Raw genomic sequence first — 18,204 nt, forward strand, 5'->3', positions numbered from 1 at the left:
AGATGTGGTAAACAATGCTTTCTCAACACTAGACGTAGACACACACAACTGACTGGTTTCAGTTGCCTGAGACTGCAGTCATGTGTGTGAATTGAATTTGTGCGCGCACACACCTGTGTGTCTATTGTTGACAAAGGCCTTAATGGCCAAAAGCCTTATTTATTTGTGACAGTCTTTCTGTTGTACCTATCTGCGACTCAGCATCTCTGCTATATAGTGGGTGGCTCCTTTCCTTTTCATAATATTGTTACATTCTATCCTGGATTATCTCCAAGTGTAGTGGATGGTGAACAATTTGAGAGGTATGTAGTTGTAGACACAGCTTCAGCCCATACTCCTTCGGTAGGTTAGTATCGAACATCATAGTATGAGCCATTTCAACCAATGTTCTGTTAGCTCTCTTGGCAGCACCATTTTGCTGTGGACTGTAACATACTGTAAGCTGGTGGATGATACCCTCAGAAGCTAGAAATCCTTTTATTTCATCGTTGACATACTCCTTTCCACTGTCAGACTGCAACTTCTTGATATTCCTGCCTGTCTACACCTCCACCATGGCTTTGAATTTTTTCAATATATGTGTTACCTCAGATGTTTTCTTCAAGAAATAAACAAACTTGAGTCTTGAAAAATCGTCAATAAATGTGAGAGAATATTGATTTCCACCAACAGACGATGTCTCCATTTGCCCACACAAATCAGAATGTACTAAGTCTAAGATGTGTTTGGAATACCTTTTTGCTAGGTTTGAATGGAAGATGTGTTTTCCTATGATGCACAACTCACAGGGATCCTTAGCCACAATATCTTCATTTAGTCCTGTTGAAACCTTTGGCAACTTCAGCATATTTTTGTGATTCATATGTCCTAGCCTGTGATGCCATAAGAATCCACTATCTCTTGTATAGTAGCATTGTTTCATTTCACTTGTATTTAAACAATAGATGCAATTTTTAGGCAATGCTTTGGCAATTAGTTCACCTTCTGCATTGTAGATGAAGCCACCTTTTTTGTTAAAAGTCACTTTATGCCCTTTACTAACTGAGAGCAAATTTACACATGAGTTTGGGATATGAATAAAGTCAGATGCTTCTACTTCTACTGTTATGTCACCAGTATAGAAGGTCAGATCAACACATCCGGTAGTCTCTGCTATGAAGCCATCACCACCCACACTGGTCGCTGAGCTATTACATAGCTCGACATTGTGAAGCTTCTTTCCATCATCAGTAATGTGAGTCAAGGCACAGGAATCTAAATACCACATATCCTCTCTGTGAAACCATTTGCCATCAACAGCAAGAAAATCTTCTTTTGTTTTGTCTGTTTCCTAAATAAATATCCTCATTATTTTTTTAAGAGCTTCCTCCTTTTCGTCCTTGCTAGAACAATATTTAGCAATACAATTCGGTTTACAGCACTTGTAGCATTTAATAACGCATTTAGTAGGCCTCTTCTTATTTGTATATAGAGCAGATTCTTCATTTCCATTTGTGTCTTTGGGCTCGATGTCTTGTAGCAGTTTCGCTTTAATAGAATCTCCCGTGATATGTGTGCCACTGTTATCAAGTGCCATGATCGTAGACTGAAAATGTTCAGGTAATCCAGCCAGGAGCAAAGTTCCTATCCATTCTTCATTCACCGCAGACTTCATTTCATTTAAATTAAATGCAGTCATTATTATACGATCACAGCAGTCATTTACCAACTTGCATTTATCTGATTTGGTAGTGATTAATGATCTAAGCAATCCCACTCTACATGTGAGTCCTCAGTCTTCAAATGCCTTTTCTAAGGCCATCCAGGCTTCTGCTGCTGTCTTTGTGTCTCTTATATGGGAATAATTAATCTTATATACCTAAAAACAAAGATGATGTGACTTACCAAATGAAAGTGCTGGCAGGTCAACAGACACACAAACGAACACAAACATACACACAAAATTCAAGCTTTCGCAACAAACTGTTGCCTCATCAGGAAAGAGGGAAGGAGAGGGAAAGACGAAAGGATGTGGGTTTTAAGGGAGAGGGTAAGGAGTCATTCCAGTCCCGGGAGCGGAAAGACTTACAATGACTCCTTACCCTCTCCCTTAAAACCCACATCCTTTCGTCTTTCCCTCTCCTTCCCTCTTTCCTGATGAGGCAACAGTTTGTTGCGAAAGCTTGAATTTTGTGTGTATGTTTGTGTTCGTTTGTGTGTCTGTTGACCTGCCAGCACTTTCATTTGGTAAGTCACATCATCTTTGTTTTTAGGTATATTTTTCCTACGTGGAATGTTTCCTTCTATTATAACCATAGGAATAATTAATCTTGTTGATGAAAAGTATAATCCAGAAATGTGCCTTTTTGAATCTCTTCTTCCAAGAATTGTCCCATTTCGTCAGATCTGAAGGAGCATTTTCAACAAATCCCACAATTCGTCATGGACCAAATACACCTTCATGGCAAATTTCAATGTCAAACACGGAATGCATCTAAATTATGAAGGAAAAAACATTGTATGTAAAATGATAAAAGAAATCATTGCGAACAGAGAGAGAGCGAACAGAAAAATTCCATGTACCGGTATGGGACCAGTCTCAGCAAAAGAAAAAGAAGCATCCTCAAAAGCAGCAGAATCGTCAGTGGCGGAACCAACAGCTAAAACAACATATTCAGCGGTAACTATTGCCCGTCCTACACGCAACAGAAAACAAACTCAGCGTTTTTTATGGTGAGTAACATGAGAGATGAGGGTTCAAAGTTGCGTGAAGCATCTCTCTCGTGTGTTCAATATGAGTTTTCCACACCCCAAGCAATACTATCAACTAATGTACTGAAAAAAGCCACTCCTAGCAAACATCACGCAAATGCAGAGGTGAGAAAAAATCAAACTTTGTCTTTATTCCACCAAAATATATGTAGCCTCAAGAATAAAATAGACCAGTTGCTAATAAATTTAAAAGACGAGTGTGAAAGTGAGCCTGATATACTGTGTTTCTCAGAACATCACGTTATGAATGGGATCCACATGATACAGATTGAGAACTTTAGTTTAGCTACTCATTACTGTAGATCTGTTATGGAAAAAGGTGGTGTTGCAATATTTATAAAAAATAATATAGTGTATAAATCCCTAGATTTAAGCAAATACTGTGATGAACAACATTTTGAGGTGTGTGGCATTGAGTTAACAGCAGATAGTGCAACTGTTATTGTTCTGGCTGTTTACAGGGCACCTGCTGGAAATCTAAATGTATTTCTAAGACAAACTGAATTACTTCTGGCCCACCCATGTAGGAAAACTAAATCTATCATTGTTATGGGTGACTTCAATGTGGACCTTTTAACAGAAAATAGAAACAAGACAGATTTTGAACATTTAATGTACTGTTACAATTTAGTACCACTTGTGAACACTCCAACTAGAGTAACTGCCAGCTCTAGCACTTTAATAGATAATGTATTTGTAGATAAGGATATTTGCAATAATTTAACCATGAAAAATATTATAAATGGTCTCTCTGATCATGAAGGGCAATTCCTCACTCTAAACCAAATGAATGTACAAAGAAAAGAAAATTTCATTTGGAAAACATTTAGGATTATAAACAGACACACCACTGAAACCTTTAATCAGCAATTACGGCTTGTGGACTGGTCTCCTGTATATGCTACAGTTGATGTTAATTCAAAATTTAATATATTTATCAATGAAGTTACAAGCCTTTTTGAAGAAGCATTTCCTAAAAAATCAGTGAGAGAAAACCTGTGCAAATCTGGAAACAAGACTTGGATTACTAAAGGCATCAAAATCTCTTGTAAAACAAGAAGAGAACTATATGCTGCAGCCAGGAGTTCAAATGATAAAAATATAAAATATAAAATCTACAATAAAGTTCTGAATGAGACAATTCAGGCAGCAAAGAACATGTGCTTGAAGGCAGAAATTGACAACTCGAGCAGTAAAGTAAAAACTATCTGGAAATTTGTAAAGAAGGAAATGGGGAAAAATGCAGTTTGTAGTGAAAATATCCAAATCAAAAGTGAGGGTAATCTTGTTAGCGATCCAAAAACAGTTGGAGACACATTCAACTACAATTTTTTAACAGTAACAGAAAAAATAGGTTTACAAGGGTCCATGAAGCAAGCCATCAATCTTTTGAAAGGTAGAGTACCTGGTTTAGTGCAACACATGAAGGTAAAAACAGTCACTGTTCAAGAAATTGAAAGAGTTATTAAAGCCCTGAAAAGTAAAAACTCTGCTGGAATTGACAACATTTCTAACAAATTATTAAAATACTGCTCCAGCCATGTAAGTAAAGTCCTTTGCCGCATTTTTGATGCATCACTTAAGCAAGGAATAGTTCCTGAGAGGCTTAAGTATGCAGTTGTAAAACTGCTGTATAAGAAGGGGGATAAGACGGATACTGCTAACTATAGGCCAATATCACTACTGACAAGGTTTTCAAAAGTTTTAGAGAAACTAATGCACGCCAGGATAGTTAAGCATCTCATTGAACACAATAGCTTCAGCAAAAGTCAGTTTGGATTTCAGAAAGGTTTGTCAACAGAAGATGCAATATTTGCATTTACTGGCAAACTCTTGGAATCTATCAACAAAAAACTGAAAGTGATTGGCATATTTTGTGACCTAACAAAAGCATTTGACTGTGTAAATCACCAAATTCTTTTACAAAAAGCTGCACATCTCGGTATAAGTGGTGCAGCAGGGAAATGGCTCGACTCATATCTGTCAAACAGAAAACAAAAAGTTGTAGTAGATAGTCAAGATGGTGTCCCTATATCTTCAGAATGGGGTACCATCACATGTGGAGTGCCGCAGGGCTCAGTTCTGGGCCCCCTACTTTTTATTAAATTTATAAATGATCTTCCTCTCTCTACGGAATATTGTAGCTTCACCATTTTCGTGGATGACACTACACTACTTATTGATAATTCGGAAGATAAGCTTGAGGTAACGGCAAATAAGGTTTTAAATGAAACGGTGAACTGGTTCAACATTAATGGTCTTATTTTAAATTACTGTAAAACAAACTTCATTCAGTTCCACAAAACATCCAAAGATGAGGAAATATTTGTAAAGGTAGGTGAGCAGACAATAAACAGGGTAGATTCCTCAAAATACCTAGGCTTGCATACTGATAGCAAACTGAATTGGTCCAGCCACATCGTGGATCTGTGCAAAAGACTAAGTTCAGCAACATATGCATTGCGCATTGTTTCTTCTTATAGAAATATGGAAACCATGAAGTCAGCATATTATGGTTACTTTCATGCAATTATGGCATTTGGAATTATATTTTGGGGAAATCAGCCACTGGCTAAAAAAGTACTGTGTGTACAAAAAAGAGCCATAAGGATCATGTGTGGAGTCCATCCTAGAGCCACATGCAGGAATCTTTTTAAGAAGCTTGAAATACTTACATCCACTGCGCAATATATATTCTCATTGATGTGCTTCATAAGGAAAGAAAAATCCATCTTTAAGCTGAATAGTGCATATTACAGTCACAATACTAGAAGGAAACATGATATCCACTATGAACAGCCAAATCTAAGTATGGTGCAGAAAGGAGTCCATTTCAGTGGCTGTAAGATTTTTAATGCCTTCCCTTCAAGAATTAAGTGTTTGATAGATGATGATCTCCTGTTTAAAAAAACCTAGGGGCAGTTCCTATTGCAAGGATCATTTTATACATTAGAAGAGTTCCTGAACTACAGTGTTTAACATCTCTTGTATTGTAAATTGCAAATTTATGCCCAAATTTGTATTTGTAATACCAAATATTTTTATTGTGAACATATATTTTGCAATATTTATTTCTTTGTAACACTTATTATTTTGTAATCTTTATCTCTCTCTAAAATGTATTTTTGTAGTGGGACCTAAGTTACTGTTCACTGTTTTTTGTTTTGTAATCTCTATCTATATCTAAAATGTATTTTTTTTGTAGTGGGACCTAAGTTACTGTTTACTGTTTTTGTTTTGTTTTATGTATTACCATAAATTCTGGCCAAAAGCTTGTAAAATTGACACGTTCCATATCCTGTGATACTGTCACAACATGGATCACCGGAACAAGAGATAAATAAATAAATAAAAATAAAAATAAAAAAACAATGCCACCTAGATGTAACTGTGCATCTCACATTCATTTTTAATAATGAATATAAATGAAAGATTACTTTATTTCACTTAACCCACAATGTCCTTGTTTAGTGTATTCAGATGACATAAACACTATTCAAAAAATTTAAATTATACATATGTCATGCAAACACAATAGAGAGACTTACATTGCACAAAAAACTTGTCAATTTCAATGAAGAGGCGTCTCTGGTCACGAAGCAACATTGGAAGACCCCTTTCATCAAACTTTGGTGCCATGAAAATTCTCACAGTACCTATTCTTGGAGGTCCATTGTTATCAACCTAAAAAAATTAACAGAAACATTTAAAATTAAATGCAGGGTTGATAGCTTCTGGAACAATGGGCTCCTTCTTCATGGAGGAAAGATGAATTGCTTGGTGGAGTATGGAAAGTGAAGGGGAATAAGTCACACAGATAAGACAAAAGTATCAACAGGACTAGGAGTTTGAAGATAGTTAATTAGTAAGTACTGCACCAGTTTCACTTCAGAGTGATAGGAAGAATGGTGCGAGAAGTCAAGATAGGTTAGAAGAGGAAAAGAAAATGAAAGATGAAAAGAATAACACAGCTTAAGAATATAAAGAAAGAAAAAAAGGAAAAGAGGGAGGAGAAGCAAAGAGAGGGGAAAAAACAGGAAGTACTGCTGTAATGTGAGGGAGAAAGCGTAAAGAATGAAATAGCATAAATTTCTAATAAAACACCATAAAGAAATAAGAGGGGGGGGGGGGGCTCAGGCTAATGAGATTAAGTTTAGGAGTGTGAGAGAATGTATTGGATGACAAGTCCCTGTCTCTTGAGCACAGGGAAGCTAGTGCTGATTGAGGGTGGGGGGTGAGGAGGAGTGGGGGGGGGGGTTGGAGGGGTAGGGGGGGGGGATGCAAATGGCCCACGTGTTACAGCAGGCACCCAGATCCTTGGAGCAGAGCATAGAGCATGGTGAAAAACTAAGTAATGGATATCACAAGCAAATGGTTCTTCCATGTCCATTAATGCATGCTGTCAACTGGCTGTCTCTGTACAGAAAGCTATGTAGCAAATCCATCAAACAAAAAATGGTTGCACTACATTTAATGTTGTGAATGGTGGTGGCTTCTGCATTGATACAAGTATTTTCATGGGAATGACTGCAGAGGTAGGAAATTTGGGGATAGAGGTGGTGGTTTGTGAATATCTCACAGTTTAACAAGGACATAGTCTGAGTTAGGAGGGTAACAGATGGCAGGTGGTGTGGAGAATAATAGTGGGAGATGGTTTCATTTCAGGACTGCACTTCAGAAAGACATAGCCCTTGTGGGTTAATTTGCTGAGACAATTAAGGCCTGGGTGTGCTCGGGTGATTGGAGGGTGGGAGGGGGAGGAAGAGGAGGGAGGGAGAGGGTATCTGCCTCTTAAAGCTAATGAGAGAGAGCAAGAGAAAGAGAAGTGGAGGGAAGGGGCAACTACCTGGGAGATTAACTGAATTCTGATGCAAGCCTCTTTGGCATGTAAGTGAGCATCTGGGAAATAGAGCAAGCTCGAAGCTTTCCCTCTGCTCTTATGGCACTCCTAGTAATAACTACATTTATTTCTCTTTCCCAAGTTCCATTTAAATATAGTTATCCACAATGAATATATGTAGTGTGTACCCAAATCTGTGAAAATTTTATTCAGACTATATGTTATGTAAAGTCAGTATCAGGAGTTAATTGTCAATATAACAAAACCAATTGAAATAAATTTAATTTTTTTACCAATTGAAATAAATTTAATGTCTTTACTAGCTTCGAGCACTTAGTGCCCTTCTTCGGAAGGATATACTTATTGCATTGTTTGCGTGTGTCAACTATAATACATATACAGCACAATGCTATGCTCTGTACAAAATTACAGTAGTATATTTAGGTATTTAGTATTGGAGGGCAGCGTGGAGGGTAAAAATCGTAGGGGGAGACCAAGAGATGAATACACTAAGCAGATTCAGAAGGATGTAGGTTGCAGTAGGTACTGGGAGATGAAGAAGCTTGCACAGGATAGAGTAGCATGGAGAGCTGCATCAAACCAGTCTCAGGACTGAAGACGACAACAACAACAACGTGTTAATGAAGGATAACTAATAATTGATAATAGCACATTTTGAGTGCGCTAATCCACAATTTTGTAAACATTGATGTATACCACTAGTAAGCTGTGACTCCAGACTTTATTGTAACGTGTTTTCATTTTCTCGAAATAATTAATTTAACACATAGTTAATATTAAAGTCAGGGAACACCCAAAACTACTGGTGCCTTTCGTGCCACTATACCTGCTCAATTCCCAAGTTCAACACAATATTTTTGTCATCCTACATTTTCTGGACCAAATGACATCCATCATTAATCAATTAAGTCACTAATTAAGAATTTGCATAAGTTACAATAATTTCCAGTACTGTATTCCCAAATAGGTAATTCACAGGATAGACACACAAAACAGTTCTGTAATTTTTTTTACTTTGTTAACTAACACGTAATTATGTACACCGAATTATTGCCTCAATATTTAGCTCATCAGCTTTAGTAAATTTCAGCCCAGAAGTTTTAGGAAAAATTATGTAGTTCCCAAAATTCCATAATATTTTTACACCAGTTTATTAACACCCTTCCCTCTCAAAAATCATCAACCTGACACCACACACTCGTACGACTTAGTCTCTGTGTTGGTGTTCATGATTATGTAATGGAGTTGGAGCCTAGAAAAAGTTTAATGAAAGTTTTATTTTTTCATACTAAATTCTCCAGTGAGAAAAATAGAAGTTGGTCCACCATCATATCTGGAACAATTCACTTGTCCTTGTCAGTTCTTTTGTCAACAACATGTATGTGTGAAATATCTATGGGAAATTCTTCGTTTATTGCAAACATAAGCAATGTTCACCAAACTATACTTCGTAAATATTTTTGTTCTGTGCCACACTAATTGTTTATGGTGACTTCAGCTGTCTGTTTCTATAAACTGTGATTTATGAAATGAGGAGAGCCAAAATAAATATTCCCACTAAAACTATCACTGGATAGTGGTCTAGCTTCTTTCTTTTTAAGTATGAATGGAAGCATTAGAGGTGTTTTTATAGTCAGTTTAAACATAATAAAAGTGTGCCAACATGAAACTAATAAACACTGGTGTTGCATTCATTATTGTATAACACCTTTCAATACCCAAAAGTTTTCAGTGTTGAGATGATGACCTGGAGGCAAAGGTGCTACCGGTAATGAGAAGATGAGACCCAAACCAGGTTAGTACTGCTTCACCTAGTTTTGGCCTAGGAAAAGGGCTCAGGAAATTTTTTTAATAGGGTACAGGAGTTAAAAACTTAATATAATGTTATTGTCACTATTGACTTTTATTATATATGGAAACCTTTACCAAAGAGAGTGAATATAACATTTAGCATGAATATCAGAAATGGTACATGTAACTAACTAAAAATACACTCCTGGAAATTGAAATAAGAACACCGTGAATTCATTGTCCCAGGAAGGGGAAACTTTATTGACACATTCCTGGGGTCAGATACATCACATGATCACACTGACAGAACCACAGGCACATAGACACAGGCAACAGAGCATGCACAATGTCGGCACTAGTACAGTGTATATCCACCTTTCGCAGCAATGCAGGCTGCTATTCTCCCATGGAGACGATCGTAGAGATGCTGGATGTAGTCCTGTGGAACGGCTTGCCATGCCATTTCCACCTGGCGCCTCAGTTGGACCAGCGTTCGTGCTGGACGTGCAGACCGCGTGAGACGACGCTTCATCCAGTCCCAAACATGTTCAATGGGGGACAGATCCGGAGATCTTGCTGGCCAGGGTAGTTGACTTACACCTTCTAGAGCACGTTGGGTGGCACGGGATACATGCGGACGTGCATTGTCCTGTTGGAACAGCAAGTTCCCTTGCCGGTCTAGGAATGGTAGAACGAGGGGTTCGATGACGGTTTGGATGTACCGTGCACTATTCAGTGTCCCCTCGACGATCACCAGTGGTGTACGGTCAGTGTAGGAGATTGCTCCCCACACCATGATGCCGGGTGTTGGCCCTGTGTGCCTCGGTCGTATGCAGTCCTGATTGTGGCGCTCACCTGCACGGCGCCAAACACGCATACGACCATCATTGGCACCAAGGCAGAAGCGACTCTCATCGCTGAAGACGACACGTCTCCATTCGTCCCTCCATTCACGTCTGTCGCGACACCACTGGAGGCGGGCTGCACGATGTTGGGGCGTGAGCGGAAGACGGCCTAACGGTGTGCGGGACCGTAGCCCAGCTTCATGGAGATGGTTGCGAATGGTCCTCGCCAATACCCCAGGAGCAACAGTGTCCCTAATTTGCTGGGAAGTGGCAGTGCGGTCCCCTACGGCACTGTGTAGGATCCTACGGTCTTGGCGTGCATCCGTGCGTCGCTGCGGTCCGGTCCCAGGTCGAAGGGCACGTGCACCTTCCGCCAACCACTGGCGACAACATCGATGTACTGTGGAGACCTCATGCCCCACGTGTTGAGCAATTCGACGGTACGTCCACCCGGCCTCCCGCATGCCCACTATACGCCCTCGCTCAAAGTCCGTCAACTGCACATACGGTTCACGTCCACACTGTCGCGGCATGCTACCAGTGTTAAAGACTGCGATGGAGCTCCGTATGCCACGGCAAACTGGCTGACACTGACAGCGGCGGTGCACAAATGCTGCGCAGCTAGCGCCATTCGACGGCCAACACCGCGGTTCCTGGTGTGTCCGCTGTGCCGTGCGTGTGATCATTGCTTGTACAGCCCTCTCACAGTGTCCGGAGCAAGTATGGTGGGTCTGACACACCGGTGTCAATGTGTTCTTTTTTCCATTTCCAGGAGTGTATTACAAAAGTTTAATTGTACTTTCTCTGTATAACAGGCTAATTATGAAAACTGTGGCAGTACTCAAAAATGCTACGATAAAAATACAGCCTTCACTATGGTATATACTACTTCCCTTATCTACATATAAGTAAATATTCTGTTTCAAAACTATATTGTAGCCTAATGGTATGAGGTGTGTGAGAGATTTAGAAATTTTAACACAAGTTATGAATCAAGCTTAGCGTCATTGTAAGCTAAGAATGAAAATTTATGAGGTAAAAGAAACAGCACCAAAAGAGATAACACGTGACTATGGACTGCCTCACACAAGTAACTATTGTACAACTAATAACAAAATCAATATTAAATTTGACAAGTAGCCTACATTATCCTTGAAGTATTTTAGTTATAAAGCACTTACCAAAAATCGAGTGACAAACGGTGCATGTTGCAAATGAGTGAACCGAACTAGTACTGAGCCTCTTGGTGCAAAATCCAATCCTCTTGAAAGATCTATATCATTTTGTTGCCAGAATGTGAGAAATTCATTCTTTGATACATTCTGTGACATAACTTCCACAGCAGCAACTCGAACTCCATCAAAGTTGAGCTGCATGTTACAAAATAAAATAGCTGTTACAACAATGGAACTATGTAACACAGTATTACAGTAACCAGGAATTTTGTTTATCTAACTACTACTGAGATGGCCTACTTGATTTTTCTGTTTAATTTTTGCTCTTTTACAGGAACAACATAATGGATAAATAATTATTGGCAGAGTGAGGGAGTAATGATAAGATACAGTTGTTACACAGAAATATCAAAATGGATTCCTGGGTGCTGAAACTCCACAGACCTTTTCTAGAGCAGGAAAGAAAAAGAGAGGGATGAACTTCTGCATCCTCAGAAATTTATTCAGTAATATCACAATCACAAAATGCTATACAGACAATAAAAATAAACCACTGTGTTTCAATATGAGTGTGTAGGTTTACTAACAGTCTCCAGCATAAAATGGGCATTTTTTTCTTAAATAAAAGTTAACAGGTCAAACATTAGAATTTCATTTATTATTTTTATGAACAATTTAAGCTTATGCTATTCAGTGCAGAGTTATTTGATTTAATCACTATGTCAATTCTGAGCCTGAAGTTTATGATAGCTGTGATTCTTCCTTGCCTACATTTTCAATTGAGACATTGCAGGGATTTAACATTTATTGGACACTAACTGACACTATCTAAAGTAGTCCAAATTATACAAAAGTGGAATGTATGGACATCAAGACTGTTTCAGCCAAAATATGTACAACATATGTTTATTGCAACATTTTGATCATATAACTCGTGTGTTGGTGCACAGCCTACAGGGAGATGTACAAAGTAATTTTCTCCCTAAATCATATAACAATCTTTGGTATTGTTGTTACTTCAGTTCAACTGAAGTCTAAACAAAAATAAATAAAACTTTGCAATTTGATACTGACCACCCCTTTAGCTGTCAAGAATCTATAAGCAAGCTGCAGAAAACATAATTTAATATAATTGGATAGGTAATAAATCTACTCACCAAGAAGCAGCAGGTGAACACACATATAAAAAGAGTTTTAAGTATGCAGGCTTTTGGAGCCAGTGGCTCCTCCTTCTGGCAGAAGGGGAAGGGAGACTGTGAAGGAAAAGGACTGGAGAGGTTTAGGTGAAGAGTTAGAGTTTGGAAAAGTCACCCAGAAGCTCGGGTCAGGGGAGGCCTACTGGACAGGATGAGAAGGAAAGGAGTCTTTTTTTCTATCCAATTACATTATTTATATCTTAAGAACATTAATTAGTGTCTTTCATATCTTTACTGCATCTGTAGCATAGGCTCTCACTTAAAATCTCATCTGATAAGCATGCTCTCCCGCAATATTTGCATCAATTGCTTTATAGGCTGCTAAGGGTTCTCTGAAGAGAGCTCTTGGGCACTTGGAACAACTTCAATGAAATTTCAAGTATGATAAGAAGTTTGTTTAGAGTTGACAGCCTTCCTGGTGAAGGCATTTGAGTATCATAGCTTTTTATTACATTTTTCTCTTCCTCATTTTGGATGTGTGCCTATTTGTGATAACATAGCAAGTTTGCATAATCTAAATAATAAATGTCTAATACTAGAAGATATACAATCCAAAACTTATAAGAGTTTTGGTAGAGCTGTTAGGATGACTTCCTTTAGTTTATCTAAAGATTGTCTGATTACTGAATTTCATTGGTGGCAAACGAAATATTGTAGTTAATTTTTTTTTTTTCATTCTTTGGTTGTGAATATTACTTGTAAACCCCTGAAGGAAAGAATTTTCCCTTCTTTACAGGTAAGGGGGTATATGCCTAAGAGGTGTGCTAGTTAAGAAAATGGCAGTACGTGAAGGGGTGCGCTGGAAGAATCATGTGGGCTGGTTGTAATATACTAACCCCAAAAGATAACGACTATATTAACATTCAAAACAGGCTAATACCTCTCAATCGAAGAGGGTATGGACTGGATGGATCATGGATGGCTGGCAACCTTTGTTTGACATCATCCAACGGTATGGGAAAAACGCTTCAATGGCGTGCTTCGCAAATTGACCTAGTAGTCCTGGCACACACTGCACATCACTGCAGTAGTTGCACTAGACTGCATGCAGTATTCCAACTGCTGATACCAGGGAGATGAATTGGGCATCTGGTATCAGACTTTGTACTCCTGTAGGCAGTAGAACTACCTCAAGAAGATGCAGCTCAGGAAGGTGGCGTGGAAAAAACGCAGTAGCACTCATCTCTTTAAAAGGATCGTGACAGGACAACAGCAACGAGTGCAGGATAAGTGTTCTGTGGTTCACGCATACCCTGGCAAAGTGTGGTGGACAGCAACACAGATCATGTGGTGTTGCAAGGGCAAGCTGCTAAATGCATGGCCAGGGATGCTGCCTCGTCGGAGCGGAACAAGAGGTTGGTCGAGTGACGGTTTGACATGCCCAGCATCCAGAAAGCATCGCCGTCTTTAAGTTCTCCCTACAGCAGAAGTGACCAGCGAGGGTGGTGTGTGGCTGGTTTCTGGTCTATGCAGCCTGTCATCTTCTGCTACAGATGGAGGCAAGGGAAGAAGTCACCACATAGTTCCCTCCTTTTGAGAGTAAAACGCCGGTGTCAACTGTGCAGAGGGATGCTTGAAGGTGACTGACAATGCTTGCTGTGGGGCATGCATGGGTTGTTACTGGTGTGCTCATGCTATAGTTTCCAGTGAAAGCAGGGGCAGGGGCAGATCCTGCACATGGTGTACGGAGCATGTGAAGTAGTGTCACTGCTCAAATGGGGCAGGTGCTAGTGGCAGTGGTGATGACACTCTGTTGAGCATGGCGGGCGCCTGTGCGGGGGAAACGAGGGGCGTAGGGGGGTAGTGCGGTGGCGGCATCAGGGTCCCAGGTACTGGGAGGTGTGTCACTCATGTAGTTAGTTGGTGGTGGACCAGAGGCAGTGTCAGCTGGTGGTGTGTCGGACATGGTACCGGGGGTGGCATCAGCCAGTGGCACATCAGGAACACCAGAGAGGACGGTGTTGGCCTGCATTGTATCGGGCGCATTGTTGATGGAGCTGTGGCTAGATCCAGTAGTAGATGAGGTAACTCTACCTCGATGGTGCTGAACTCGTTGGTTGGAGGGGGCTCTAGGATGTAGGCTGGCTTGAGCCTACCTGTGGAGATCGTTGTCATGACCCATTCAGATGAATGGGGAATGTGTTGTCCCCACATTGAAACATTGTGGGCCCAAATACTGAGGCCGTATTGGCGGTTGGTATGCATCCACCCGAAGCATGACATGTGTGCATGCTGTGAAGTCATGGCAGATGAAGGTATGATGCACATTCTGCCACTGCAGTGGCGTGCTGGCCTTTGTGGCCGGGTGGTTCTCAGCGCTTCAGTCTGGGACCGTGCGACTGCTACGGTCGCAGGTTTGAATCCTGCCTCAGGCATGGATGTGTGTGATGTCCTTAGGTTAGATAGGTTTAAGTAGTTCTAAGTTCTAGGGGACTGATGACCTCAGATGTCAAGTCCCATAGTGCTCAGAGCCATTTGAGCCATTTTTTTGCAGTGGTGTTGGCTGCAGTTGGGCCACGTGGACCTGGATCTGCTGTACAAGACCTGGGACGATGCTGTCAGGAAGGAGTGGGGTCACTTCCAAAAACACGCCGGAGTGGCAAATGGCTGTCCATATACCAGCTCAGCAGCCAAAGGTCCCAAGTAAGTTTTGCGTGTGATCCAGAGGCTGAACTACCGGAGCAGGGCAGCAGACCATTCAGAAAAATAGCATGTGAGGGTAGCTTTAAGTGTGGGGTGGAACTGCTCCACCATGCCATTAGCTGCAGGGTGGTATCTGATGGTATTGTGAAAATTGGAGCCAGAGGTGGCTGGCAGAGATCAGAAGAGGGTCAAGGTGAACTTGTAGTACCTCGAGAATTTTGGGGTAAATTCTAGAGACACTCGGTCTTCCACCATCTCGAACACTCAATATTTTAAGTATGAGTGTCGGAGAGTGGAAATGTGTCTACCGTGCCACCAGTTTTTGTGTGTGCAGGACGGACATGTATCGGGAGAATACTGCAATTGTGTTTGTCGAAGTATGTTAAATTATATCCTATTAAGAAAGCAAATACACCAACCGTGATTCACTGTCTGCAACAATACTTTCTCGAGGTAGGCAAACCAAAATGATTTCTTACAGACAATGGGCCACAATTTGTCAGTAATGAATTTAAATAATTTTTAGTGTGGGACCGCGTTCATCAAGTACTAATATCCAACTATAAACAGTCTTCCAATCCAAGTGAAAAGGTTATGAAAGAAGTTGGAAAATCATGCTGCACCTATTGCCATGAAAAACATACATCATGGGCATTGATAGTAAAGACTTTGGGCTTATTTTAAATGAATTACTGCATTTATCAACTGAATTAACACCTTTGGAAGTAATAGGCCAACCCATTGTGGGAGAACCTCTTATTAAATGTTTTACTTGGCTGGAACAACCTATTGTTGATGAAAAATTTAATCAAACAATAGTTTCTAAGAACTTGGTTGAAAGGGCATTACAACGAGTAAGTAGACAAAATGAAAAAGCTATTGAACCTCAATACAAGGTCAATGACCTGGTTCTAGTAAAACAGCATCTTCAGAGCTCTGCCCTGAAGAAGGAGACACATAAATTTTTCCAAAAGTATGAAGGACCTTACCGAGTACAAGTGGTGATACATCCCAAAGCCTTAGCTTTAGTAGGTCCTATAACAGGATCAGAAAAAGGAAAATACAATGTTAAAGACATAAAGTTGTATATCTCCCAGGGATGTTAACATTCTGTGTTAATGGGCGGAGTGATGACCTAGTTGTTTTCGGTGTTTCTTCTGTGCTATTTTTTCCTGCACCGAATTCCCTTCAAATCTTAAACTATTTTGTAATCTATTCTTGGATTCTTAAACTATCCTATAATTTTAGCACATAGAAAACTGGATATGACGGCAAAGTAGAAGACTTAAGAGAATCACAGATGAACAATGATCTCTAAACATGAAATGAAATGAGTAAAATATTATTTGAGTGAAAGGTATAATATGATGACACTATTTTAACTGAGTAATGTCTAGATGACATAAAATAAACACAGTATTTTATGTGTGTATAAAATATAGTGTAAATTGATTAACTAAACAACTACTTGATTGTAGTGTATAATTTTCTATTTTTATAGAACATTTTTACCTTTTATGAGGTGTGATGTAAAGCAGAGGGTTTGTATTAGTTTTGGAAGTGGTGGGTAGTGTAAGTACAAACATGGCTAACATAGAACACACACCACATCTTCCAAACGACCCTTGCAAACAAGTGTGACTGATTCTTCACCATTTGCCATTCCATAGAGGTTTCTAAGATTTTCTTTGGGGACTTCAAAGGTGAAGGTGAGAATGTCCATTCTGTAGGAGACGTTTAATACCATACCTCCTCCGGCTTCTCACTCAAGTACTGGCAAAGTAGGGATCCTGGGGAAGGGGGGTGGGTGGGTTTCCTGTCTTTGGGGTTATCTTCTTTCTCTTCTTCGATCTTAGCAACCATTTCTACTTTTTCCTTTCTTACTTCTCATCTGACTACTGGTCTATCTTTCCCTCTTTACATATTCATATACTTCTATCACTCAAGTCCTTCTTATTTTCCACGGTTTTCAATAACCTTCAACTTATTTCATATAAGTAGGCCGAAGAATCAGGATACACAGACACACTTATGCATACACACAATGAAACACGAAGATACAAACAATGAAAGTACAGATAAAAATGATGTAAGAACCATCAAATGTTGTAAGGGGAGGAATGTGCACATAGAGAAATATGCACACATGGCTGTTTGTTGTGACAGTTCTACATCACCTAGTTACTTGAGAAAACTATCATGTAGATATTTATTAATATGTATATATAGGAAATATATGTATAAGAACAGTGACAATTCTATACAGCATATGTACATAAGGATATAAAAACTATGATAATTCCACATCAGGGATACATAAGAAGAAAGTGTGAGTAAATACATAAGAAGGGAGTGTGAGTAGTTAAGGAGAGCATAAGCCAAGGAGGGACTAATGGCATAAGCCAAGGACAAACTAATGAGCATAAGCCAAGCAGGAACTAATTGTGATAATTATTCAGGAATGTCAGTCGAACATTTTTTCTGACGATTTGTAGGATAGTGGGACAAGTATAGCATAAGTAAAAGTATGATATATTGAATAATATATATATATATGTGGTGTATATTGGAAGCAAAGGAGTGGAAGCGTAATGCAGGGCTCTAAGGGATTAAATCAAGTATTAAGAAGTGAGTGTTAAGTGTGAAACAGATTTAGTTTCCAGACAATATTTAATTATAGTGTACATAAAGATGTATACTAGGGTAATGAACCATGATGCCTACTCAGGAAGGATAAGGAGGGCACACCCAGTATGTATTGGATATAAAAGGGCAGGCAGACAGACCTAAGAAAGGCTGACCTATACTGTGCAGACAGAGGCACCAAGAAGGGGATTGATCTGTATCATAGGAAAATAGGAATTAAAAAGGGGCATACCTGCCAAAAACAGGAGAAAGGGTACTCATAGGACCAACCTGTGTGTAAGGTATAGGTACTGTTC

The 18,204-nt window shown here is 39.6% G+C and overlaps 1 protein-coding gene across 1 annotated transcript in view; it reads right to left on the reverse strand.

The window, feature by feature from the left end:
• The window catches only part of LOC126101182 (phenoloxidase 2-like), a 213,004-nt gene that overhangs the window by 66,616 nt on the left and 128,184 nt on the right, over positions 1-18,204 (reverse strand). Inside the window, exons 10-11 of the mRNA XM_049911879.1 lie at positions 11,430-11,618; positions 6,300-6,435 (exon numbers count right to left, since the gene is read on the reverse strand). Of these exons, the coding sequence (XP_049767836.1) occupies positions 6,300-6,435; positions 11,430-11,618 (325 nt within the window). The remainder of the gene's footprint in view (positions 1-6,299; positions 6,436-11,429; positions 11,619-18,204) is intronic.

Source organism: Schistocerca cancellata, chromosome 9 (assembly GCF_023864275.1).
Source record: "Schistocerca cancellata isolate TAMUIC-IGC-003103 chromosome 9, iqSchCanc2.1, whole genome shotgun sequence".
Classification (NCBI taxonomy): Eukaryota; Metazoa; Arthropoda; class Insecta; order Orthoptera; family Acrididae; genus Schistocerca; species Schistocerca cancellata.